We start from the raw sequence: 27,835 nt of genomic DNA on the forward strand, positions 1-27,835 counted from the left end.
TTGGTAATGTTGCTTCCTCTGATTTCTAAGAGATTGGTAGCCAGGCAAATCAGGAAATTAATAACATGTGCTCTGCTTTACCAGAATTCAATTTCTGGGAGCCACCCGGACTGCTGCTGCTCAGTTCCCTGCAGTGTCTCGGCTTCTGTGTCAGTGTGTGAGCACATAATCCACTTTCCACACTGCTGTGACTTTCTAGCTGTCCAAAGGCAAATTTCCTCTCCTACCCTGAGATCCATCTGTGTACCAGTTAGAGCCAGACTCATCATGTTTGCAGGTAGCATTTGGTATTCGTGTATTGAATTGGGCTCAATTAAAACAAAACAACAACAACAACAAAAACCACCTTCCTTCCCTCCCTGCTTTTCCTCGTTCCTTCACCTACCTTTCTACCCCCCACCCTCATGTAGCTCTGGCTGGCCTGGAACGTGCTATGTAGACCAGACTGGTTTCAAACTCATAGAGATTCATCTGCCTTTGCCTCTCAAGTGCTGGGATTAAAGGAAATTGTCCATGCCCAGTGCTCCCTTCCTTTTTAAGTGAGTCTTACTGTATTACCTAGATTGGACTCAAATGTGTGATCATCCTATGTAGGCCCCCTGAGTACTGGGATTAAAGGCATGCACTGCCATGCTCATCAATAAATATTTCTTGTTTGCAGGACCCTTAGCATGCATTCAGAGCCAAGGTGAATGAGATGGCCTGGGAAGCTGTGGGTTAAGATAAAAAGAACTCTGCACTTTAAGCCAGGAAGCCTTGGGTTCCAAGGCTTGTTTTGCCCGTTGGAAGTTGTATAAGCTAGCCATGTGACTTGTGTAAGACCTAGTCTCCTTTTTTGGGGGGAAGAGGCATTATTTTGAGACAGGGTGGCCTTGAACTTGGGAATTTCCTGTCTCAGTCTTCTAAGTTCGGTGATTACAAGTGTACATCCTTCAGTGGCTTACAATCCAGTTTTTTTTGTCACCAAATCTTGCTAATGGCTGAAATAGTGTTATTATTCTTCTTTTTAAAATATTTTTTATTTTATGTGTTTTCTTGCTCATGTGCATGTGCGTGCATGTGAGCTCTCTCTCTCTCTCTCTCTCTCTCTCTCTCTCTCTCTCTCACACACACACACACACACACACACACACACACCCCACACCCAGGCACACGCAAACACACAGACATTACACATACACACACACCAAACACATGCACACACAGAGACACACAGGCACACATCACATGTACACACACAGAGACATACAGAGACATACACAGACAAACATACCACACAGACACACACACGCCATACACATGCATACACACAGACACACAGGTGCACACAGACACATGTGAACACACACCACACACACACACACACACACACACACACACACACACACACACACACACACGAACGCAGACACCACACACACACAGGTACCATGTGCATGCTTGGTGCTTGCAGAGGCCAGAAGAGGGCATTGTATTTCCTGGAACTAGAGTTATAGACAGTTGTGAGCTACTAAGTGGATTCTGGGAACTGAATCTGTGTTCTCTCTGCAAGAGCAGCCAGTGCTCTTAACCTCCGAGCCATCTCTCTAGTTGCTGAAGTAGTATTTCTGTTTGATAATTTTAGTTGTTTGTGTTTATGACACCCTTATCTTCTTTGACGACTTTGCTATATTGACAGCCGGGACTTTTCTAGTTATTATATGTTACTATCACAAAATACTCAAAGTAATTACTTGCAAGAGAAAAAGCTTTATTTTGGCAGGTTATAGTCCAAGAGCAGCTGGTCCCATTGCTTTGGGCCTTTAGTCAGCAGGTGCATATCATGGTAGGATCAAGTGCCAGAGGAAAAAACATTTATATCATAAGGCAGAAAACAAAAACAGATGGGAGTGGGGTGGGATTCCATAAACTCCTTCAAGGGCACATCCCCAGTGACCCGAGTTCTCCTGATTAGCTGCCTTCCCCAAAAAGAAGCCCTAAAGGTAAACTTCTTCCCACAGTGTCACTCTGGGAACCAAGTCCTTAATACATGGGGAAACATGTGTTTAGGGGACATGCCTAGGCTTCTTGGGATGTGTGTGTCTCTAACAGAGGGCTAGTTTCTTACAAAGGTTCGTATAAACTGGCAAGTTGGGGCTTTGTGGCGGTAGAACATCTGTCTAGCAGGTACTAGACCCTGGGTCCAGGCACTACACTGAAAAGGACAATGGGGAGTCCAGAAGAGACATTCTGGCCTCTCCTTTTGGCCATCAGACTATTAAAACAATGATTCGAGGACTAGAGAAGGGCAAGAAAGTAGATGCTTTGATAGAGGGAGACAGTACAGGTTTGGAGAGAGGTCTGGCACAGGGGAAATATTAGGGGATCCACAGAGATGACCCCAACTAAGAATCCAAGCAGTGGTGGTGAAGATGCCATTGATGCCCTTCCCCTAATAAGATTGGTGTCTACCTTGGTTACCATTCCTAGAGCCTTCATCCGGTGGCTGTTCGAAGCAGAAACAGGCACCCACAGCTAAGCACTGAACCATACGACTGGAATTCAGTTGTGGAGAGGGAGGAGGGATGAGCAAAGGAGCCAAGACAGGGCTGGAGAGACCTGCAGAAACAGTGGACCTTACCTAGTGAGATCATGGAGACCCTAGTCATAAATCTGTGGAAACAGCATTGTACTGAACCAAGCCCCCTGAATGTGGGTACCAGCTAGGAGGCCAGGGCAGTCTATGGGACCTCTAACAGGAGAGCCCGTCTTCAACCCTAGAGCACAAATGGACTTTGGGAGCCCATTCCCTATGGAGGGATACTGTTACAGCCCAGATACAGCAAGGAGGGCCTGGGCCCTCCCCCAAACAATATGACAGACTTTGAAGGTCCCTGGTGGAGGGCCTCACTGTCGCTGGGGAGGAGTTGGGGAATGGGTTGGTGGGGTTGGTGGGGAGGATGGGAGGATGGGAGGGTGAGGGACTGGGGGGATGGATATGTAAATATGAGTGGTAATTAAAGAATTCAAATAAAAAAGAATGAACACACACACACACAAACACACACACACACACACACACACACACACACACACACACACACACTTCCTCCAGGAGCCTCACACTGGGAGAAGGAAAATGTTGAAGCCTGTGCCAGCCATGGGAGGGGCTTGTGTCTACCCAGAAGACATTTCATACCTTTCTGACAACGGCTGGCAGGAGAGATGGGGACCATGCTTAACTAGGACTGCTTGGCTGTGTATAATTCTTGCCTCCCTACCCTATTTAAACCTAAGCCTTGTGCCAGGATCCTGAAGATGGACTTGGGATGGAGGTGGGCCGTGACACTGGTGCATTCTGTTCTGATTAGCAGTGTGGCTACAATGAAGAAATCTCCTTTCTGAGATGAGATTGTTAGGGTCACTTGGGATAGTTTCTTACCCTAGCAGCTCTGCTGACAGAAGGTAGGAAGGAAAGACAAGCAAAAAGAGAAAGAAAACTGATAAGTATGGCAGGGGTTGAGAGAGCTAGTGACTAACCATGAAAGTAGTACTTCCCAGAAACTGTGGGCTCTAGCCCTGAGACAGGAGCCTTCTGGGAACTACTCACTGTGAGGCCAGCTATGATCCCAGGTTAGGCTCTGAGACTTGCTTAGACTGGGATATTGACACATTAGAAAAGGAAGCTGATCTTAGAGATCAAGTTAGGTTTACAAAAATCCCACACCGGACTAACCTCAGTCTTTCTTTTGATGGGATTATTAGACCTCAGATACCTTGTGCTGCGGTAAGCATTTGACTAAAGCACATGGATGTAGGCCTGTGTCCTAGCAGGGGAGGGAGGCTTGGGTGAATCCTGTTCTGTTGGGGGAGGGACACCAGCTGACATGGGTGCCCACTTGCTTTCTTGCTGATACAACCGAGCCGATGAGCGAGATTGACAGAGCAGATGAGAGCATTACCGTCTTCTCAAGAGTGACAAGAGTCATGTTCGGTTTGCGGGAGGGGCCATAGAACTGGCTTTCTAATGCAGCAAGTGACCCCATAGAGACACAGGACACAGGCCATTGCAGAACGTTGTGCTTAGTTGTAACCGGGCTGGAAGCCCCTCCCCACACAGGTGCCCTTAATATGAGGTACTGTGGGTCCAGGCCTGCCTATGGCACTTCCACGTTATAAAAGTGAGGTGGATAACTGAGAGATGGAATAACAGGCCTGAACTCTTAATGTACTTAACATATAACAGATCGCAGGCCAATTTAAGGATGAGGAAACTTAATGGTAGCAAATTTGAAAACAACAACAAAAAATCCCAGTTGTTCATAGGTTCAGAAATCATGAGCGTGGAGGCTGGGATAGGGGCTGGGATGCAACTAGTATAGCACTTGCCTTGTTTGTTCAGGGCCCTGGGTTTGATCTTCAGCACTGCAAAATTATATTTTAAACATTTTATTTTGCTGTTTTGTTTTAACGCTTTTGCATGGGAATCCAAACTTTGTATAATTTGTGACACATGCCTGTAATCTTGTCACTCAGTGAGTGGAGGCAGGAGCCCCATAGTTCCAGCCTGAACTCCATAGTACCACCTCATCTAAATAAAGTAAAAGCCCCCGGCTGTCCTGGAACTTGCTGTGTAGGCCACGCTGGCCTCAGACTCTGAGATCCTCCTGCCTCTGCCTCCCGAGTGCTGGGATTAAAGGCGGTGGAATATGATTTATAAAATGCCAGTGTTGTCATGTGTGTTAGAGAAGATAGGGAGTCTGGGGGTGGGGGGACAGAGGGGTGATGGTTGTATTAGAGTTTTGCTCTCAGGTCCCAGCCGGTTATAGAAAATTCCTAACTGAATTGGAATGAGGAGGTCAGACCTCTGAAACAATGGTCATTTGAAAGCTTTTGTGGGGACTGCGGATTTTCCATAATCTATATCAGTGCTAATGCTTGTGTCAGCCTCTAAATCCCAGATGGCAGTGGAGCAAATAATGAACAGGGAAGAGTGCTGGCCCCAGGGTTAACTTGCTGTAGGTAAGGATAGGAATAGGGTAGGACAAGAGCACCTAAGGCAAAGGAAGGACACAAGTCCAGCTCTACAGGCAGGGGCTGCTGTGGAAAGTGGCATGGATATTGTATTTGGAGGGTATCAGACTTTAGAACTAGACTGGAATTCAGGATACTTGTAAGGCTCTAGGGTGGGGCAGAACTTGTTAGAATTTATGCACGGATGGTTTTGTAAAGTCCCTGTTCAGGCTGGAGGGTACCCACACTTACTTCCCTGGTGGGTGCTTTGGAGCAGAGAAGGAAGTCTTGAATAACAGCTTCCATCAGAGGCACAGAGAAAAAGGGGAGTAGTGGGCAGATGCAAAAGTAGATGTTGTCGGGACCCCTCGGGACGATTCCTGTTGTCTGGGTATGAAGTGATGTGCTCTGGCCTGTGATGGAGAAGGAAGGTGGACACACAGGGACATACCATGTGATGGATGTGGAGCAGGTGCATTGAGAGGACTCCTGCAGTCACTTTCATTGTTTAGACCCTGTGCTTTTCCAATTTAGCTCCCAACGAGAACGTACACACTTATTTACTGAGCGTGCACAGCTTAGCTTACCTATTCCTTTGAAATCTACCTGGGAAGCCTGGCATTTTCTGTTTTGGAGACGAATGAGATTTGGATAGTGGGCTCCTGTCATCTTTGTTCTACAACTAGGTTTGACTTGTTGGCATTACAGCTGGAGCAGGTTGCAGTAAGACATTGCCAATGGTATCTTATCTAAGGTCACGTAGTTTCTTTATTTAGGGCATGCAGTGAAGACATCAGCTGTCCAGCAGTCTCCCTTATCAGAAACAGGCCCGTGAACCAGTGAGTCAGCATGGTAGCTTTCTGGCTGGCTATCAGACAGAGCACAGAGCCCTGCCTTTCCCTAGTAGCTGTCTGTCTGCCTGCCCACCCCGACTTAGGTTGGCAACTGTGGACTCTTATGCAGCTTTTAATGAGCTTGTTATTTTCAGCTCCTGTCAAATCAGAAGGAGCAGTTACAAAGAGGCATACTGATCAAAGCTGCTGGTCTTTGGGAAAAACGATATGTCGAGATGGGAAGCGTAAGGATTAGGGCTGCGAGAGCTCAAGGTAGAGCTTGCTAGAGCCTGCTGTACTGGGAGACAGCTCGGCATATAAGTCTGGTGGCAGGCACAGCATCACTGCATTCTAGAGCTGCAGGCCAGGCCGCATTAAGAGTGCAGGAGGTGCATGCTGTGTGTCTTAAGCTGCATTGCACAACTTACTTCTCAGCAAGTGCTTATTCACTGAGGGCTTTCTTTGGTGAGCAGGGAAGAGCTATCCAGGCTTCAGACTCTTTATTTAGGCTTTGAAAGGAAGCTCCATTTTTATTTCTTATTATTTGTACATATGTGTGCCTGTGTGTAGGTTTGCGCCTGTGAGTGCATTACCCACGGAGGCCAGAAGAGGGTGTTGTGTCACCAGGAGCTGGAGTTGCAGGCACTTGTAAGCAACCCAACATAGGTGCTGGGAATAAACTCATGTCCTCTGGGAGAGAAGCAAATGCTCTTAAATTTGCTGAGCAATCTCTTTAGCTCAGGGTTTAATTTTTTTTTTTTAATTTTTATTTTGTGACAGGGTCTTATCTTATTATGCAGCCCTTGCAGGTGTGGAACTTATGCTGTAGACCAGGCCTGTCCACAGATCCACCAGCCTCTGCTACACAGATATTGGGATTGAGGCCATTCATCACTGTGCTGGGCTTTTTTTTTTTTTTTTTTTTTTTCCTGAGACATTAGCTCATGTAGCTGTAGCCTAGAATTCATAGCAGACAGAGCATAGCTTTGAGCTCTTGATTCTCCTGTCTCCACTACCCAAGCAAGGTTAGGATACAGATTTGCGCCACACACTCTCTAACTAACTTTCTAACTCCCACTACATCTCCAAGACTTGGGAAGGTGGTTAGAAGTTGATGAACGATCAGCAAATGCTTGTTAAATGACTGAATGACTAACTCTGGCACAGATGGGGAGACCTAGTTTATTTTAAAGCATCAAGGATGACTTCCACAGTAACTTATCTACTATGGTAACCATTAGACAGCACTTCACATAATTGCGACAAAATTGTGTTTAGGTAAATGGCCTTGGAAGTGCAGTTGGTTCCCTAGGTGCTGGTTCTCGGAATACAGAATTTGAAAATGTTGCAATGAGCATATTTAGATGTGCCGCTTTTGATACACCGTTAGGCTATGATTGGTGCCGTAGCACAGCCCATCCACTGCATTTCCTTCTTGACCCCAGACCCCACCATACAGCTCCCTGGTTATCTACCTATGCATTACTTATGTAGGTTCTGATGTGTGATAGCTGGGCTTTGTACTTTGGAGGGACAGGGGTGTGATTACTTGGGTGGGCATGACTAGGCTCTCTCCTCAGGGAGTTCTCACTTGGAAGGAGGAGTGAGATGGGGGTCATAGACAGCTGCACCCTGAGGTGATCCTGTGTAAAGTTACAGGCATGCCCTTACCTGTGGGATTGAGAGGAAGGAGCATAAACCCTGCTCCATGTGATGAGATGATTGACAGTACAGGTAAATGGAGTTATCTAGAGCCTATTGGGGTTTGACAGCTGACTTTTCAGGCTAGGAGGGCTGAGAGGTAGTGAGTGGGCTCTAGTACAGTGGCCTCAACCCTACTGTCCTCATCCTTCTGAGCATCTGCTTTGAGGATCCCTCCAACCTGGCCTTTGTTGAATCTCTGTCTGTGAAACTGGCTAGGAATTCATTATTCTAGCAGAAGATCTAGTAAGGGACACAGTTGATTAGTATTTGCAGATACACAGGAGGCAGGCATGAGTCCACCAAAGGAGGGGTCTGGCAAGATCACCCGCCTCTGCCCAAAGGATAGAGGAGGAATAGTGTTTGGAATGAAGCAGAGTGGCGGTGTGCAATGACCCTTTTCACTGTGCATTATCAGCTAATAACCTGTGACTGTTGAAATCATGTGTTGGAGGGTATGTCTTGAATCCACATAGAGAGACATAGGTGGGGTGAAGATTGGATTTGGGGCTGCTTGAGTTTTATGGCTCCGTATATTCAGGGTATCATGCAAACGCCTACAGGACAAGCTTGGGTTGGGGATAGGGGCTTGGGGGAATTATGAACTGCTTTGTGTCGCAGTGGGTAGTCCATCTGGGCCCTGAGCACAGTCTCTTGCTTCCTCCCAACCTAGGTCTTCTGCCATGTCCTGCTGCTAAAGCCTTTCTTAACTAGTTCTGTCCCACTAGGAAACTACTTAATGAAGCATTGGCTCCACAATCGCAGGTGTTGCTTGGGGCTGGTTGTACTGGAGAGCAACAGGGAACACATCCTGAGGATTGGTTGTTACGGGTAAGAAGGCAGAGTGCCAGGGTTCGGGCTTCGCCTCTCCTCCCCGCAATCATGTTTGCTGTCTGACAGCTGTCCAAAGGCCAGTTTTAAAGAGAAGTCCAATAGTTTTCCGTTTGAATATGTCTATTTTTGCTTCAGCAGATACCCTGTTTTATAGAGCTGTTCATAATATACAATGCATATGTTTTAGCATTTTATTTATTATTGTATGTGCCTGGTGCATGTGGCAGGGGCAGGGTGTGTATGTGCCGTGGTGCATGTGTGGAAGCGAGAGGGCAATTCTGTGGAGATGATTCTCTCCTTCCATCTACTTGGGTTCCAGAGGTCTAACACAGGCCATCAGACTTGTGTGGCAAGTGACTTGGTCCACTGAGCCATCTTGCCAGTCCTATAGTGCATGTATTCGGAATCAAAGCTCCTTTACTCTTTACATGAATCTCCCTCTTTGTAATTATCCTCTCCACTGGTAGGGCAGTATCTGCAGTGTTGGCGTGCCATTGTTCTCTGTCCTTGTGCTTGGGACATTAGCTGACTGGCTTTTTCCAGTGGGATACACTGTAGAGGCCTTATTTTACATTTAGCCTTCTGCTTCTGTTGTTGTTGTTTTCAGAGGAGTTGGTCCAGAAAGGAGAGTGTGCAGTCCATCTTGTGGTAGATGCTGAGGAATAGAACCCAGACCTTGTGATATCGTTCTTGCCTTCTACCATGAAGCTTCATCGCCACTCTTGAGTTTTTCCTTTGTATATGCCCTGTAGATAGAGATGTGCAGATAAAACTGGGGTGTAGCTTGATGAGTTATTAGAATGCAAACACCCTGTCTCCTGAGATAGAACCCTGTATGTGGTCAGGCATGTGCCCCTCTCCCCACCTCTTGTATGCCCTTCCTCTCATGAGCAGCAGCTACTCTGACTTTATTGTGGTCACTTCCTTATTCATTTAAAGTTTCCTCACCCAAATGTGTATCCTAGACAGTGTGTGTCTGGGTGTCTCTCCTAGGCATTGTGGTTTGACCTTGCCTTTTTTGAAGACAGTCTTTTAGATCTTTGAACCTCAGGTTGCCTCTCCACAACCCATCTCTTCTTCTTATACTAGGAATGGGGTAGTTTGCATTATGGGGTTTCTAGAGGTTTTTCTAGGCTGGATCTTGTGGAGAGACTGTGAACATCCCATCCTGGAGGTAGGATGTTCTGTCACAGGGACACTGTGGCTGGTTACTGGATGGGATGGGAGTTGCCATTCTGCTGTCATTTCAGCCTGTCAAATGTTGATGTTGCAACTTTCTCGCTCCTGATTATTTGGCATGTTGGGATTCTTCAATCAAGAAAAGATGCATTAGTGTGTGTAATGGCATTACTGGGATCCACATGCTGTGCGTCACCTTCCGAGTATCCAGTCCAGAGGCCTTTAGTAGATGCAGAATTCTGCATCTGTCAATGCAGTCAGTTGTAGGACATGTCATTGGTAAAACACCAGCCTGGCATCAACCCTCAGCTCCCTCAGTCCTAAGCTACCACTAACATAATTTCTGTCTCTAGGGTTTGCCTGCTTTGACCTTTCTTATGAGAGGGTCATACAAGTTTGGTGCTTTGTGACCATTGCTTTGACTGAAGCAGAGGGTTTTCTGAGTCCATCTTTATGGTAGCATACATCAGTATTCCAGTCATTTTCGTGGTGAAGTAATCATCCACCAAATGAATATTCTGTGTTTTGATCATTGATTGATGTCCATTTCAGTTGTTCCTGCCTTTTCGGTGTAATGAATAAAGCTGGGAACATCCATGTACAACATTTTCATGAGCGTGCATTTTTATTTTTCTTGGATATATACATTGAGATGGAATGGCAGGCCATGTGCTAATCTGAACTGCATCGTTTCAGGAGCTGGTAGAGTGTTTTCCAGTGTGGTTGTGGTCGGTTACTCCGCCAGCAGTATGTGAGGATTCCACTGTGTCCAGCACTTGTTGTTAGGTCTTTTCTCTCCCAGCCATCTGAGTGGGCATGGAGTGGGGTCTGGTTGTTGTTGTGGTTTGCCTGTCCTTGCGGCTGTTGATGCTGCTCACCTTCCCAGGTGTTTATCAAACCCTCTTGCATGTCTTCAGAGAACTGTATGCACCCCTCTGCTGGCTCTTAATTGGATACTTGTCTTTTCATTATTGAATTCTAATAGATCTAATAGTTCTTGTATTTATTCTGGATAAAAGTCTCTATCAGAACACCGTTAGACCTTTAGAACCCTGATTGGAATGAAACTACTGAAAAACAATTGCATCCGTACTGAACATGTGTAGACACTTCTATACATTCTATACATTAGGTCATTCCCTAGACAGCACAGTGAAGCAAGAACAGCTCTTCACATAACATCTGCAGTGTCTCAGGTGTCATGAGTCCTCTAGAGGATTTAAGTCATGTGAGAGGATGTGCATAACTTATTTGCCATGTGTATGAGGGATTTGAGCATCTGTGCGTTTTGGTCCTTCTCAAGTGGTGCTGGAACATTTCCCCACAGTGGTGCTGGAGTGATGACTATATATGATTTACAAACTTCCCCATGCTCTGGATTGCCTTTGCATTGCTTTGGACATCTCAGTGGGTTTGAAGCATCCAAAGCTTCACTCGTGAATATACAGTTTGTTGTCCTCTGGTTACTTGGCTCATACTGTTGATGCCATCTCTCATCAACCACCACCTAACCCACGCTCATGAAGGGCCTACTTGCCATTGGCAGTTTCACAGTTCTCTCTCTTCCACTGAGGCCTGGTCCATCGTGAGCTAATGTGTGTGTTCGATACTACCTGCTCTTCGCTCCAGGGAAGGGCAGGCGATGACGGCTGCTTTCCCATCGATTGCCAGTGTTTGTAATAAGGATTGGGTTCCCCAGTCGTTGTATGAAGTTGCTGTTTGTTTTCTCTGTCAGTGTTTTCTTTGACACCTCGTTTAAATGTATTTGCTGTGATGTAGATTTTATCAGAGACACATGCCTGCATTCTGCTTCGATGAGTACTAATAAGCCTCCTCGTTAGTCAAAGGTCTGAGTCTTCTTGCAGTAGCTTTCTGTTTGAGATCTCCTCTGTCTTCCTAAAAAGAGGCGGCGGGGGTGGGGGTGGTGTGGCATCAGCCCTCAGCCTGTTTTGCAAGGCAGAAGGAGAAGCAGGAGATGTGGCTTTCCTCGTGCCTGTTTCTAAATAGCAGGTGAGGCTGCTGCATCTGGCTCTCTTTCTGTGTTCGGGTTCTGTCTGTGAACCACACAGACCCTGGAGTGGACCTGGGTTTTGGGTTTGAGTCCTAGCTGGATGGCACTGTGACAGAGCTTCTGTTTTCCCTAGGCTTTGGTTGATTGCCCTGTCAAATGACAAGGCTGGCCAGGCCATTTGAAAAGAACTAGCAGAGTTGCTAAGGTGCCCTGACTTGACAGCCAGCCTCAGGTGTGGCTGTGCTGGAGCAGAGCCCATCACACCTCCTTGCAGAGTGCCTGGTCTGGGAAAAGCTTGTGATCACGTAAAGTCGTTCATCCAGAAAGCTGCCTCCTTGTAAGAAGAGAAGGGAGAGAGTGGACAGTGTTCAGCTGGGACCTCGTAGGAGTGCATGGTATTTGAGTATCTGCAATTACAAATCCTTACTTCACCTAAATAAGACTAATTCAAGATTTACAAATTTGTATGCAATTTATGAAGAGAAAAGGATTTTTAAAAATATTTGTTCTTTATCTATCATACCCTTAATTTTCATGTCCCTGTTTATCTTCCAGAAACATGCCAAGGGCCAGGATTTGTTCGACCAGATTGTGTACCACTTGGACCTGGTGGAAACAGATTATTTTGGTCTGCAGTTCCTCGACTCCGCCCAGGTCACGGTATGTCTTGCTGTGATTCATTTCAAGAACGATTGGCTCTTCAAGCTAATTGCAGTGCCACAGCCGCTACACACTGATAGAGAAAAGAGTAAAATTGAGATATTGTGCCAGTAATGAGCTTGGCAGGTGGTGCTGGTGCCTGAATGAAATGCGTGCAGAATGCTTGTCAGCTCCTCCCACCCTTGAGGTAGCCACTGACCAGGAGGCTCTGTACACAGAATGCCTTCTGGAAACATGGCTGAACATGGGCACATGATAAACACATTGCTGATGTAGGGTGGAAGAAGAAATCACTTTGACATCTTTTCAATGGTGGGTCTAGAGGATCCATCACCTTGCAGAACCTAGGTGGGAAGATGGCAGGTGTTGTGAACACAGCTGAACAGGCATGGGGCTGCAGGGGATAGTCAAAGCAGGCCTTCGCTCTGGGAAGTGATGGGAAGTCAGAACAGACTCACCTCACTCACCCTCTGAGGACACGCGCTAGAGTGAGTAACCTCCACAAAGTTCAGTGCAGTTCTTTCTTTTTAAATTAATTATTTATTTAAAAGCTATTTATTTTATGTTGTATTTTTTTGTTGCCTTATGTGTATGTCTATGTAGAATGTGCACACAGTGCCCAAGGCCAGAGAGAGTGTTGGATCCCCTGGGGCTGGAGTTACAGACAGTCATGAGCAACCATGTAGGTGTTGGGAATGGAACGCAGGTCCTCTGAAAGAGCAGCCAGTGCTACTGACCACTGAGCTATCTGTCCAGTCCTAGTACTTCTCTTTCTAAGAGCGTGAATGACTTTTTATTTTATTTTATTAAATAATAAAAATTAGGAACAAGCTTGCTTCAGATGTCAATCCCTTCTCCCTCTCCCTCCCCTCCCCCCCCAACAAGAAATACCTTTGGGTTCCAAAGATAATGTATTCAGCATTCTAAAACTGTCTGCTAAGGGACTATTACATACCTGGGTCTGTTCTAAGCATTGAAGAGAAGGTGGTGAATACAGTAGATGTAACTAACATGGCAAGTGGTGGAGAGTTAAGATTAATTAGGGATCCCAGGGAGATGGATCAGCAGTGGAAATGCAAGGACCTGAGCTTCCGAGTTCGGGTCTCCTCACACATGTTAAGCAGTGTGACAGCGCATGTCCGTAACCCAGCAGTACTGCATCCCTGCGGGGAGTGGAGAGAGTTGCATCCTGGAACTTGCTAGTCATCTAGCCTAGTTAATCTGTGAGCTCCAGGCCCAGTGATAAAAATCTGTCTCTAAAAATCAGGTGAAGAATGACTGAGGAATAAACCCATCAGCCTCTACCCACCGCGTGTACATTTGCATGCACGTGTGTACATGTGCACGGACACATACCTACTACTCATAGACTAAAAGTAGAAGTATGGGACAGGAGGAATAGGCTGCTGGTTGAGACAGTGTCTTGGAAGCTGGAGTTTTCTGGGAATATGTTTGAGCTGGAGATCTGAAGCTCTTCATACATGGAAGACACTTAGCAGATGTTTCCTGGGGATAGCTGTAAGATGTAGCTGCTCAAAACAGGTGCCTGGTGCTGGAGACTCTCAGAGAGATGCTGAGCCCTGAGGTGCTGGCTATTGGTGTTCCTGGCTACATCCTCCCTTGGGTGTCTGTGCACACGGACACCACCACTTCCCTTTGTACCTTAGGACTTCTTTCTGCTCTCAGCTAGAGTCCTTACCTTGCAACACCCTTTCCTCAGGAGGTCACTGTTGCCTCTTTAACTGTCTGATTCCTACTTTGTTTCTCAGCTAGAGACTCCCTTTACCCCAAATTCCAGGGAGACATCCCACCTTCTCCCTTTCTGCCTCCCTAGCCTAGTCTGCTTCCTTAAAATGGTCTGCCCTCTGCCCTCATGGCTGGCCTTCACATGCATCGAGGCCTCTGGGTTTTTCCTTTACCTGGATGAACTCAGGACTCATATTGCTGGCTGTGACTATATTCTAGAGACCTCTGTTTCCTTTCACTTAAACCTCATTTTAGCAAACCTCACAGATCCCTTGTTCCTATCCTAGTCCATCTCCCACCCCTTAGTCTCTTTTTCTTGCCTTCTTCCTACCCTAGAGCAACCAGGCTTTGGGCCCCACTCAGTTTTTGTTCTCCTGCCCCATGGCTGTTCTCTGGCCTCCCCTTGGCAACCAGGATCATCTGTTTTCTCTGTGGCTTTTCCCAGGCTGCCAAGCACTGCTGGAGATGAGTGCCTGTGTCTTTTGTCTGCAGCAGAGATCACAGGTTCAGCCAAGTCCAAGCCTCCAAAATGTGCCCCAGGAGTGTGAGCTTCTCACAGATGCCTGGGTGCCCCTTGGTTCCTTTTCTGGTTCCTACCACAGAACTCTAGTCATATCCTCACCAATTATGTCTAGCAGCTGTTCACCTGCAGAGAAGATGGAGGCCATCTGCCCAAAACTCTCCCATGCTTTTTGCCCGGCACCTCCAAGCCTCTCTTCCTATCTATCCTTGTTCCATCTTTGGTTAAGAAGTTGACCTGCCTCTGTGTCTTCCTTCTGCAGTGGCACACACACAGTTCATCTCCCTTGCTTCCTGAGAACCATTGTCTTAGGTTAGGGTTACTATTGCTGTGATGAAACACCATGACCAAAAGCAACTTTGGAAGGAAAGGTTTTATTTTGCTTATTCTTCCATATAACAGTTCATCATCTAAAGCAGTGAGGACAGGAACTCAAGCAGGGCAGGGACCTGGAGGCAGGAAGTGATACAGAGGCCATGAAGGGGTGCTTGTTATTGGCTTGCTCAGTCTGCTTTCTTTCTGTTTGTCTTTATTTTATAAAGGTTTCTCTGTGTAGTTTTGTAGACCAGACTGGCTTCTGCCTCCCGAGTGCTGGGATTAAAGGCATGGGCCACCACAGACAGATTCAGCCTGCTTTTTTTTTTTTTTTTTTTTTTTTTTTATAGAACCCAGAACCACTAGCCTAGGGATGGCCATAGCACCCTCTGACCACTCTAACCTCTGACACCCTGGAGCTCATTCTGTCACCCAAACTCCTCTGCATCCTGCCTTAGGTAGATGGTGCCTTTCATTAGGCGATCTACAGCCCTGGAGCTGGAATCAGTTCTGGACCCTGTTCCTGGTTCTGACCCATCTGGTGGTCTTCAGATAGGCTGTCTTTTCTCTCTTGGCTTCAGTTTTCTCACCTGTAAATTGAAATTTGTTTCTCCAAACCTAAGCGCTCTCAGTCTTTATGGCCAGTGACTAGTCTGCTGATGCATCTGCCTGCCCCAGGGTCTCCTTCAGCTAGGAAGCCATCAATTTTATCTTTATGACCAAGGGCCTGTGGGTTTCCATCATGCCCTCATCCCTAGGTGACCCCTCTATAGCCATTTTGCTTCCTGGAAAGCTTTGGCTGTAGCTATCACGAAAGACTATAAAGCCCTGCTGACTTGACTGGCAGGCAGTCCCATCATTGTGCCCTTCTACTGTGGAGCAGGAGGCATGTTCACAGCAGGACTTGGGTGTCCTGCCCAGACTAGCCACCTGCAGCTGTCTTGGCTCTGCTGGTCCTAAAGACTCTCCAGCAACTTGCTCTGCAGACGTGAGAGACTTCCTGTAAGACAGGTATGGGATGCCCATCTGCTTTCAAGTACAAGGGTGGAAGAGGTGTGCTGCTGCCTCCAGGGCCCTTCCTTATACCCCTATCTTCACTTTTTCAGCTCATGCCATCAGAGACTGGTCCTCATGGTGCCAACCTGTGTCTGTGCCATTCCACTGGGCCCTCCCCACAGTGATATGTCTCATTCTGTTTAAACTTCTGAATGTCCCTCTAGAGCATCTCCACAGACCAGCTTGTGGCTCATGAAGGTCCTTAGCTCTCTGAATGTTTTTCCTCTATGTAAACCTTGGAGCTTATTTGCCTTCTCTGGAGCCTTATTATGTGCCCTTCCGTTTGGTATTTGTAGATATAAACAAATGGGGCTGAGAGTGTGGCTCAGCAGTTAAGAACACTTCCTGCTCATTCAGAGGACCAGGTTGGCCCCAGCCCCCACATGGCGGAGGTTCATAACCACTTGTAACTCCAGTTCTAGAGGATCCTCTTCTGGTCTGTGGTACACCATGGGTATCTCATGTGCCACACATAATTTATGCAGGCACTCACCATTCATAAAAGAAAAATCTCTCTGACTTCCTCCTGAGACTTAATGACTTCCTCTTCTTTATTTGAGAGCAACCCACTAACAGCCATGGGAGAAGAGGCATTGTAGTTCTTTTCATGTGGTAGAAAGCCTTTAAATCTCGGTGAATCATTTAGTAGCACAACTCAGGCTCCAGCTGAAGTTGTCCATTTCATGTATGTGCTCCTGTTCTGGTACACTGTGCCCTTGAGCCTCAGGTGTTCCTGTCTATTGTGTGTGTGTGTGTGTGTGTGTGTGTGTGTGTGTGTGTGTGTGTGTGTGTGTGTGTGTGTGAGATAATAATATGTACAGGGCAGAGCTTAGGTGTCATGGAGGAGAAAAGGTCTAAACATCTTCTGGAACATGGCTGAGCATCTGTGGCTTAGCTTATTTCATGTTGCAGACCCAGGGCACTTTACAAAGAAAACAGGTTTATTTATCACGAAGTTTTAAACACTGAAAGTCCAATACGGGGTGCCTGTATTTGCATGGCTTCTGAGACAGGTAATACATTGGAAAACGAGAACTGGAAGTGGTTGCATGCAGAAAAGGCCATGGTTATGGGGTGTTCTTGCTTTAGTTTTAAAGACATAGAAGTGATTCAGTCCCAACGAAGTTAACCAGGTGAAGGTGGGACTCTGTAACCTAATTTCTTCCCACCAGACTCTACCCCTTAAAGGTTCTAGTACCTCATTCAGTACCATCCTGCAGACCAGCCTCCAGCACACAAGCCTTGGGAGAAAGTCTTATCCAGACTATAGCTTCTTCTCTCCAAATGGGTAGGGTTGGGGTGGGGACATAGTGTCATCAAGGTGAACGCACTGAGAAGATGCAGCTAGTTGGAAGCCACAAACCTGCAATGGCTGTGGGAGATTTCAAAAGGCCTTTAGAGAATCTTCCGAGATGACTGCTGAGTATTACTGATGTCCAGGGGGTCTGGGAGGTGGTCAGATGCCATGGTGTTTCTGGGAAGGAAGGAGCAATAGATGGGACACTGGAAGGAGCAAGTCGTTGGAGAGGGCATATTGCCCCACAATTCAAAGCTCCCTCAAATATTCCCATCCCCACCCAGCCCCCGATATAAGCACCCAAGGACTGGCAGTGGCTGGGCTTTGGGCACAGTTCTGTGTATACCAAGCTTATCTCCCCAGCTCCTTGAAAAGAGCCAAGCCTGGTTTCCATGGTACCCTGCCCAGCCCTGAAGCAACTGTCAAATCCTGTTGGCATCACCTATTTTTAGCAGTTGCTGGGACCTCTTGTTTCCCTTTTCTATGTCATATAGGAAAGCCACTCTGGGACCCACTCTGCAGATCCACACTTGGGATCATCTTAGAGCAGAGGTTAGGAGTGTGAGTTTATGTAACAAAGCTTTCTGCAGAGAGCCAGGGCCTCTGGCCTGGGCTCCTGGCCTTTCTGCTACCTAGTCATGGCAGCTGCTATTGACTGAGTCCCACTCTGATCTAGCTTTAAGCTAAAGGCTTGCATGACTTGTGCCCAGTACTCACTATCCATCTATGAAGCTGGCCGCAAAGTTTACAAGGGGATGAATCCAAGGCTCAGAGAAATTGGAAACTTTGTAGAAATACAGTAAGGACAAAGCCAGGATTCAAAATTTGATCTTACTCCAAAGTCCAATACTTTCCAGGGAACTATTTAGTTATTTTTTCATCACACAGGAAATACACAAATGTACACACACACACACACACACACACAAATGGAAAGAGAACATTTGCCAACATTGACTTAGGGCATACCAGGGCCAAGCTGTTTGGATGCAGACATGAGCTAGACATTGTATGTGCATGGTGCATAGTCAGGGAGACAGAGAGGTGCTTCCCATGGAGTACACTGTGGCCAGTCCTCCAGTGGGAATTGGCTAGGCACGCAGTGAAGAGAGAGTACCTGAATATCAGATAAAGCAAGAGGAGGGATGGGCACTGATGTATCAACAGAACAGGAGAGGTGTTTCCCAAGTAGAGGGTAGGTAGGGATTTAGGACCACAGTCTTCACAGGAGATGCCTTCCTTCCCATCCAAGGGGCAGGTGTTATACAGGACATATGTAGCCCTGAAGTCTCCCTCACTGGCCCCTTCCCAGCAGGAATAGGGGTTTATTAATGGTAGTACATTCTGCAGCTTGAGATCCAGGAAAGACAGTTTTGGCCTTTCCTTCAAGACAGTTCATGTGTTGTTTTTCTCTCTTTATGGCTTTGAATCTGGCAGGCTAGAGGCTGGTTTGTGCAACAGAGTTAATGCACAGTTGTGGTGGCTGCTGGAGATACTGCGGTGCCCCTGGCTTCCTGCTGCCCATATTTCAGAAGGTCATTACATGTACTTGTACCAATACTACTGCACCTCATGACACTTTGGGACAGGGCTGAGGCTGTAGTCCAGGGGTAAAGAATTTGCCCAACATGTAGAAGGCCCTGGGTTTGAGCCCTGCTATTGGAGAAAATCAGACAGAACCTTTTCCTTCTAGCTATTGAAATGGGTTGATCCCACAGGTATATTGAGGGCTAGTATGTATGAGAAAGATGAAGAAGGAGTGAAGGAGAGACTGGTGGCCACGTACCACGAGGTTGCAAATCAGGAAAACTTTGATCTTTTGCCTCCAACTGTGGTAGAACAGAGAAGCATCATATAGACTGAGGAAGTACAACAGGCTTATAGTAGCCCATCCCTGAACATCAGCAGTGAAGGTCAAGTACACACATGCAGAGAGCGGTACTTAATGGAAAGCTGTTGGGGAGAGACTTAGGCACATCCCCAAGGAACCCTTATGAGTTTGATGGGCTCCATTGTGGATGAAGAGGAAGAGTGACACCTCCTGCATGTAGGTAGAGATGGTGCTTAGCACCAATTTGAAATGTGATGATGGGTCTTGAGTTGGGAACGCTGACACTAACAACAGTGAGTTTGAATCCCATCATGGCCTCTTTATTACCCTTTTCCCAGCCTTGAATCAGGTTTGGACAGTGAATCCCAAGTGTTCTTTCCCTCTCTTCTCTCTTCATTCTATGGATATGATTTTTCTTCAAATCCCTGCTAGCTACAATATCAAGGATACTCCTTATAAGCCAAGGGAATTTCTAGCTACTAGACCATGAGTCCCAGCACTCAGCCTTCATGGCAAGGGCCCCATGAACAGAGATTTTAGACTCTCTTTAACCTCTGAGCTTCAGTACTTCCCACGATGACTGGGACCATTAAATTCTACAGCCAGCCTATGCCCGTCGTATTTCCCGGATTGATGCTCTAGGAGAACAGATGGGCTCTGCCAGGATCACATCCCACATCTCGATTTATGGAAAGGCTTTGCCAGATGGACCAGCATGACAGATTCAGACAAGAAATCACCTTGCTAGCACCCGCTAGACAGTTGAGTTCAATGTCTTAACATTTGAACTCAGAAATGCATCAGTCTGCCTGCGGTGACTGGTTTAATGGTCTGTGGAGGAGCTCAGGGGCTGTCTGCCTTCGTCTTCACTGATGGGTGGTCTGCTTTGTTTAGCTAAGGTACAGGTGAACATGCCTGACAGGTCCTGCTGCTTCTGGATACAGCTTTCAAGCTGACATGGGATACAAGTTTCTAAATGCCAGGTCTGGCTTTTGTTGCCCTATTGTCCTAAATCCCTGCCTGCCCTTTGCTTGGAAAGTGCCACTCCTATTCTATTGGCACATCAGTGTCCATTCCTCCTCTTGCTTTATCTGATACGTAGGTACTCTCTCCCCTCTGTGAGCCTAGCCACCACTGGCCACACTGTACTCCATAGGAAGCACCTCTCTGTCTCTCTGACCAGAATGCACCAGGCAGGTAAATGTCTAGCTCATGTCTGCAACCAAAGAGCCCATCACATTCCCACATTCCAGATTGGTGCTAAGTACCATCTCTACCTACATGCAGGAGTGGGTCACCCTTCTTCTTCATCCAGAATGTTGCCCTGGTATTGCCCTGTGGTATTCACTGGGTGTGGGATTCTTGGGGGATGTAGTTCCAGTGATGAGCAGCTGGTGTGCCTCTGCAGCTGTGAAGAAAGCCAGGTCGTTTTGAGCTAGCAGTCAGACACAAGATAAACTCTATCATCTCTGTTTCAGGATCATGAATGGGTTTCTTGTTGCCTGTGATGGAGCCACCAACTCCTGTACCCATGGGTTTTCAGAATAATGATGCCATTTTTGATTCTTTTCTTGGCTTCAAAAGCCCCAGATATTTTGTGGCCTCTGTCTTGGCAAGTTCTGCTTCATGTACAAAGGATGAAGCCCCATAAATATAGATAGATGAAGGGAGTCCCCTTAGTAGTGTGGCCCCAGGGCGGAGCTGGCTGATGCCCATAAGAGCGTCTGACATCCAACTGCCCTTATGTTAGCCCAGCTATGGGCATTTGGCCATCTCACCTCTTGGACTGGCCCCAAAACCCTGGAATTGCTTGAGATTTTATAGAGCTCACATAGAGCTGTGGTCATTTTAAAATCTATAGGGCATCTTCCTGTGGAGGAGGATATGGAAGACTAAGTAGTAAATACTGAACAGACACACCAGGCGCATCTGTGAACTGGATGCCTTGCAAATGTGCCTTATGGGTTTTGTGTGACTCCTGGGTACCAACTTCTTTATTTTAGTTCTTCCAGCATTGTAATGTGTGATCAGTTTACCTCAGGCCAAGGAAACGACACAAATTGGACCTGGATGGAGATGAGAGTTAACAGTGGAGGGAGAGGGAAGATGGTTTTGAACTTAATCTGCTCAGAATAATGGTAAGGAGACCCGAGAGAGGAAAGAAGAGGGAAGCCATGAATGTCTGGAGCTATTTAGACTAGAAGGCTGGCCGCAGGAGAACTTTCTGTGCCTGGGAATGGTGAATTCACTTAAGTACAGGTTTAGTCATAGACATTAGCATGGTACTTGGCAGGAGCATAAATATGCTTCTATTTTCTCTGTGTCTATCCTTCCCAGAATGCGATTAGGGGTTTTCAGCATGCTTGAGGGCAGTGGTGAGGTCTCGTTCTTGTTCTGCAAATTCCTAATCAAAATTGCCTAGTACGGAGCTGAGGATGTAGCATGGGTGTTAGTGTGGGTACCTAGGATACAGGAAGCTCTGTGTTGGATGCTCCCTGCCAGACAGTCTGGCTGTGGTGGTATATATCTGCATTCCCCATTACTCTATCAGAAGTTGATGGTCATCCTCGGCTACATGGAGAGCTTGAGGCCAGCTTGTCTCAGAAAGGAAAACAAGTATACCTAGTAGGCAAACAATGAATAAATACAAAATGGACAACCAGGCTCCCCATTTAATGAGATAATAATCTCATTAAAATGAAAGGCTGTTCAGAAAAGCAAGAGAAAATGGCATTCATATTATTACCATCTCTGCCCACCCACTCCAAATACCCAACAAATCTTTCTGGACATAGCTTGATAGAAAATAATAATTTTCTGTACACAGGATCCTACCTGATTTATTTTTCTACCTTAACATTGTGCTGTGGATCTCTTGTCACATCAGTAAATACTGGTCTACATCCTTTTAAAATAGTATTGCATTATACAGATGAGCCATTTTTGAATCTTTGTTGATGGACATTTAGGTCATTGCCAATTCAAAGCTATCAACAATGAGATGTAGCATCCCAGCCATGTGCCTTTGAGATAGGCATCCTGCTGTGGTGATCCGCTTTTATTACCCAGCCTAGGCAGTGTGGAGCTGACAAAGGCTGACATCCTCCTCTCCTTAGCACTGCCCGCACGCTTATTGTATTCTAATTCATCTTTATGTGCTTTTTTTGTGTTTCTGCGTCCCCTTCCTCCTACACAGTCCTCTCAGGCTTTGTGGTTAGGTGTGGAGTACACTGTGCTCATTCAGCCCCGCCCTTTCTCATTAATAGCATGTGCATGGTGTAGATTGCTTCTGCAAGTCCCTGGCTGTCGGCAGTATTAGCCTCTGGTTCAGAACAGCTGGAGAGAAGCCGACTTTGCCTGTTTCATTCCAATTCTTTTTATAACAGTGAAGTTCCAGTGTGCATTGAGTTTACTTAACAGTGATGGTGAACATGTCTAGCTGCTCCTCTTTAAAATGCTATTCACACTTTTGGGAAGCTGGCTTAGCATTTAAGAGCACTGACTGACATCCCACAGGATGTCAATTCCCCGTACCCAAATGACAGGCAGCTCACAGCCATCTGTAACCTCAGTTCTGGGGGATCCAACGCCCTCTTCTAGCCTCCTTGTGCACACATGGTGCAGACTTGTGTGCAACATGAATGCAGAACAGCCATACATATAAAATCCTTTTGAAAGTCACATTTAATATTTCTCAACCCAGTGAGAACATACTGGTTTCCACACCTGGAACCTCTCACAGGAAGCATAGTAGCCATCAGCCACATAGCCCAGAGTACAGATAGCCCAGTCTGTGTATTCAGCTTTATGAGGGTATAAGAATGATAAGCAGTCAGGAGAGGCCAGACCTCAGGTTTTGATTTTTGGCCTTTCCTGGTAGTGGACTGTTAGTGCTGTTCTGTCTTGAGATCCCAGGCACAGCCATGCAATCACAGAAATAAACGAGTAACACTCCACGGTCTGCTGTGTAGCCAAGCCGGATACACAGGCCAGAGGGGTAAAATGCATTTTAATTCACGGTGTGTTTCTTTTTAGAATGGATTTATCTGGATGTTATACCTCTATGGTGTTCTCATGTAGCTTTCTGTAGAAGTTAGGCTACTGAGCTTATGTCAACAATTTTGATATAAGTATTTATATGAGGGGAATGGCTTTGTAACCTCCTTAGGCCGATAAAACTGAAGTAAGTTTAATGGTCAATATGAGGAGCAGTTAAAATGCCCTCATTGGCCATGCTGAACCATCTGCCTCTCTTTCTATCAGTGGTACAGGGCAGGAGTGTAAAAGAGTGGAGGGTTCAGGAGCTTCCTTTTCCTGATTTCAGAGTTGAGGGAGTCAGACTCACAAGGCTGGGATGTCTTCTTAGCACGGGTGTTTGCACTCCTTCTAGACTACTGGAGACCCACAGTTACCCAGGAGACCAGCAGTGTCATATATCGTCAGTCACCTCAGCAAGCCAAAACTTTAAAGGGACTCTGCAGATCACGTTTTTAGGAGTTTTTAGAGATTTCTGGACTCTTTAGAAGCTTAGGGAAAGTCTGGCTTGTTTTCTGTTTACATGTGGTTCATATGTGTATGTATGTTTGTATGTGTGGGGCACATGTGGAGGGTTGATAGTGTTTTGTCACCTCATTCATTGAGGCAGGGTCTCACAGTCAAACTCAGAACTCACTGCTACTGCTAATCTCATCAGCTAGCTTACTCTGGGAATCCTCTCTCTGCCTTCCTAAACTGAAATTACAGGCAACCACTACACCTACTTACCTGGCTTTTACATTGGTTCTGAGGATCCAAACTCCTATCCCTAGAGTGAGTGCTTTAGATGTTTGTTTTGCCTGAATATGTATGTCATGCACCATATAAGTACAGTGCCCACAGAGGGCAGAAGAGAGGTTTGAATCCCCTGGAATTGGATTTACAGATGGTTGTGAGCCACCATGTGGGTGCTGGGAAATCTAACCTGGGTTCTCAAGAAGAACAGCCAATGTTCTTAACTTCAGAGCCACCTCTCCAGGGTGCGCAAAGAATTCTTAATACCTTACCTAGCAGCTTGCAGATTTCCAGTAAGACATTCAAGATCTGACTCAGTCTCAGGTCTTTGTGAGTGGAATCACCTACGTATGTAATGGAGGGGAGCTCTAGGGACACATACTTAATATATAAAGGAACATTTTTTTTTCTTTCAGCACTGGCTGGACCATTCAAAACCCATAAAGAAACAGATGAAAGGTAAGGCAAAGACTCCAGTAACCCACCCTCCCTCCCTCCCTTCCTCCCTCCCTTCCTTCCTTTCCTGCCAGTCAACTCCTTTGTCAAGATTTTTGAGATCTTTTGATTTGTAAATAGATCCTCTGTTAAATAGATGATTATTACTTCCTTTAAACTGGCCAGCGGGCAGAGCTTTAAAATTGAATGGATATTTTGGGTGCGTATTGAACCCACCTGTGCTCTCATTTCATATGAGACACCCCTGCCAATGAAAACTGACTAATGTACTATTCAGAAACCTGACACCCACTTCACTCACGTCCGAGTTTCAAAGCACATTCAGAATGGAGAGTAGGAAGCAGGAAGGATCCAGCTCACTCCTCACAGGTGTGGTAACCATATTTCTCTAATGCTGCTTACACTTAGATCATGTGAAAATTATATTTTCTTAAAAATACCTTAGGATATTTTTACTGTGTTTTTACACAGCAGAACACTTTGCTGTTGATGCGTCATCTGCTTCCAGCCCACTTTGTACTTTGTAAAACATGGGTGCCAGTTTGGAGTAACCCCATCAGAGACAGTGAAATATCAGCTCTTTTTACCCACCCAGACTCTCAGGGTTTTCTGCCAGAGTGAAGTTCCCAGCTAAACCATCCCAGTCAACCTAAAAGTTTGGTTCCATTTTTCAAACTCCACATGGAGCAGTGAGCTTGCTGTCATTTCGATGTGTTTCTTTTTGTCTGACGGGAGACAAACAACTTTACCTTTCTGTCTCCAAATGTTTAGTTGGACCTGCCTATGCTTTGCACTTTCGAGTCAAATACTATTCTTCAGAACCAAACAACCTTCGAGAGGAATTTACAAGGTAGGACATCACACAGTTTTGTCCAGTAGCCCCTGCCTCAGCCGGGAGTTGGGGATGAATTGGTGGAGTGGGGTGGGGGTGGGGGGATGATGGGTGGAGGTGGGGATGGGGTGCGGGGCTTACTTCCTTTTTAGTCCTCTGTGTGTCTATGCAGATGTTACTAACGCTTTCCCCAGTCTTCTCTACTCTGTTGAAAACCTACCAGTACGCTTAATTTGGTATTTTGTATAGGAATCAAATCAGATGGATTTTCTTAGACCTTGGGAAAATGATGGGTTCATCTATGGCATTTTGTCTTTGTCTCCATTACAAAAACCAAAAGGAGATATTGGGAGAAGGCTTTTTAGTCAAGTATAGCTTTTTTCTTTTTCTTTATTTTTTTTCTTTTCCTTTTCTTTCTTTTTTTATGTTGCAGAACATTTTGATTGTTACAGTAGAAGGAACCTTTCACTTCATGTAAGCAGCTCTGTCACCACAGATTTTGTTAGGACCCTCTTATATCTTATATCTTTCAGGTCCACTAGATATTTTTATGTTGTGAGTGCCTGTGTTTATGTCTTCAATTTCAGAAACAAATTCAATTTCAGAAGAAAAGGAGAATGTAAATAAGGATTGGAGTGTGGAGCGTCCCCCCTCCACCAGTGGAATGCTTTATCTAGTTCTTGATATCACCAGAGTGTCCTGTCACTGGGTTTGTGTGTGATGCAGTGTAGTAGTGACCTGTACATTGATGGGTGGTCTACATTGGTGGTCAGCAACTTGTTGAAGACCACCAAAGTGACATTTGAAAAGTTATCACTAGTGCCTATGGCAAGGGCCTTAGGGGCTTTTCTGTTGGGTTTCTCTACGAGAATCAGAAGTTTAGGTCACAGGGACACCATGTTCTTGTTGGTGCAAATATACATGTCAGTGCCCTAAATTTCAGAAGTGGAAGTTCAGCTATAGTTAAGGACCTACTGGGAAACAGAACCTTCTGGAATGAGGTGGAACCTTCAGCCTCCCTGCCCACTTTGATTTCTGGGTCATACAAAGTATATAGCCATTCTACAGAAAAGGACTGCCCACATGGCTTCCAAAGTTCAACTCATTAAGCATCTTCAGTATTTCTCTTGGGAGGTCTTTATGAAATGTGTTGTCCCTAGCTGTCACCAGAGCTATTCATTTTTAAGCCAGGTATGTGAATCAGAAACACTCGGAAGTTTTTGGACAAATAGGATTCCTGGGGACCACTCTTGAGTGTAGGATTCTGACTCCATAGGCCTGAAGTAGAGTGTGGGAGGCTTTGGTTGGTACAAAGTGCTTCTGGTGCCCACATCTTCCTTGAAAGAAAAGATTTTTACTTAAGACTAAGATTATTTTTTAGCTTGGTAAGCCCCCTGCTTATGTTTTTTGGTACTTTTTGTTTCTTATTATCCCTGTAATTATCTATAGTATAATTATAGGATTTTTCGTGTGTGTGTGTGTGTGTGTGTGTGTGTGTGTGTGTGTGTGTGTGTGTGTGTGTGTGTGTTGCATGGTTTGCATGTGTGATTAGTTTGTTTTAAAGACAGAGTAGGCAGTTAAACTGCACCAGGAAGAAAAGCCTGGAGTGGTTTCAAGTAGACTCTGCAGTCAGCTGCAGACTTTTGAGAGAGTTCTGGAATCTGCTAGGTATAGCTGGCCAGGTGCCAGCTCAGTGGTTTCTTGGATGCATTGCTTGCCTGTGTGTGAGTCCTGTGTGCCTGTGGGGCTAGTTTCTCCTGCACCAAAGCCATCATGCAAGTCACATCAGACCGCTTGGTGTTGCATTCATGTTCCATCCTACAAGTATCTTGCAAACTCCTCACGTGCATTTCCCGGCCCCATGAGACCCTGGGATGCCTTTCTACAGGCTCAGAAGGAGGTTCCTCCCTCCTTATTTGTTTGAATTCCCCTTTAACAGTGCAGAATGCCAGGGCATGTGCAGGGGGGATTTGTGGGGAGGCTGGGGATCTGAGGTGGCTGGGAAAGGCAAGGGTTCCCCTCTGTTGACTTTTGTATATGTTTGTCAGGTACCTGTTTGTTTTACAACTCAGGCATGACATTCTTTCTGGAAAGTAAGTATGCTTTTGTTCTAAACTCTTAACCCAGCATAAAGCATAGTATATAACTCAATAATTTACTGTTTTAACTTTTATCCTTTATCCTCTTTATCAAATTAAAAAAAAACAAAAAACAAACAAACAAAAACAATACAACAGGTCTTGTCAAGTGAGTCAGATACTTGAACCGCTGTCAGTTTTGTTCTGTTTTAAAATGATTTCTATATGGCTTGGAGCATTTCCAAGAGCATTGAGTTTCTTGAATGATGTGTATTCGGGAACCACTTTCTCCCTGTCACATCACTGCCCAGTTCATATTGGCTTCTGTTGTATTTGCAAGCAATGCACACTGTCAACATGTATACATGTACAAGTATTTATGCAGTTTATCACCATCATACTGAAGCAACGTAGAGAGGTCCCTATCTGACCCTGCTAGGAAGAGCTGTAGACTCCTCCTCTCATTGCCTTCCCATCTTATTATTTAAACTCAAGGCATTGGATTTACAGTGACTGTTAACAAAGCACATTATCATGTTATCACAAACAACATGTGGTTGGTTTTGAGGGAGCATTAGTAGAAAAAGAAGGCTGACAAAATGACTCAGCGGGTAAAGGCTCTTGCACCCAACCCATACTGTGGCATTTGCAATCTGCCCTAACATCTGAGCACATGTGCACAGGTGTATACACACACACAGACACACACACAGACACACACTCT

General features: G+C 45.9%; 1 protein-coding gene across 1 annotated transcript in view; it reads left to right on the top strand.

The window, feature by feature from the left end:
• Positions 1-27,835, top strand: part of Epb41l4b (erythrocyte membrane protein band 4.1 like 4B) — a 144,428-nt gene that overhangs the window by 30,001 nt on the left and 86,592 nt on the right. Inside the window, 4 exon segments of the mRNA XM_027403049.2 lie at positions 12,106-12,210; positions 24,162-24,204; positions 24,973-25,051; positions 27,082-27,126. Of these exon segments, the coding sequence (XP_027258850.1) occupies positions 12,106-12,210; positions 24,162-24,204; positions 24,973-25,051; positions 27,082-27,126 (272 nt within the window).

Source organism: Cricetulus griseus, chromosome 2 (genome assembly GCF_003668045.3).
Source record: "Cricetulus griseus strain 17A/GY chromosome 2, alternate assembly CriGri-PICRH-1.0, whole genome shotgun sequence".
Classification (NCBI taxonomy): domain Eukaryota; kingdom Metazoa; phylum Chordata; class Mammalia; order Rodentia; family Cricetidae; genus Cricetulus; species Cricetulus griseus.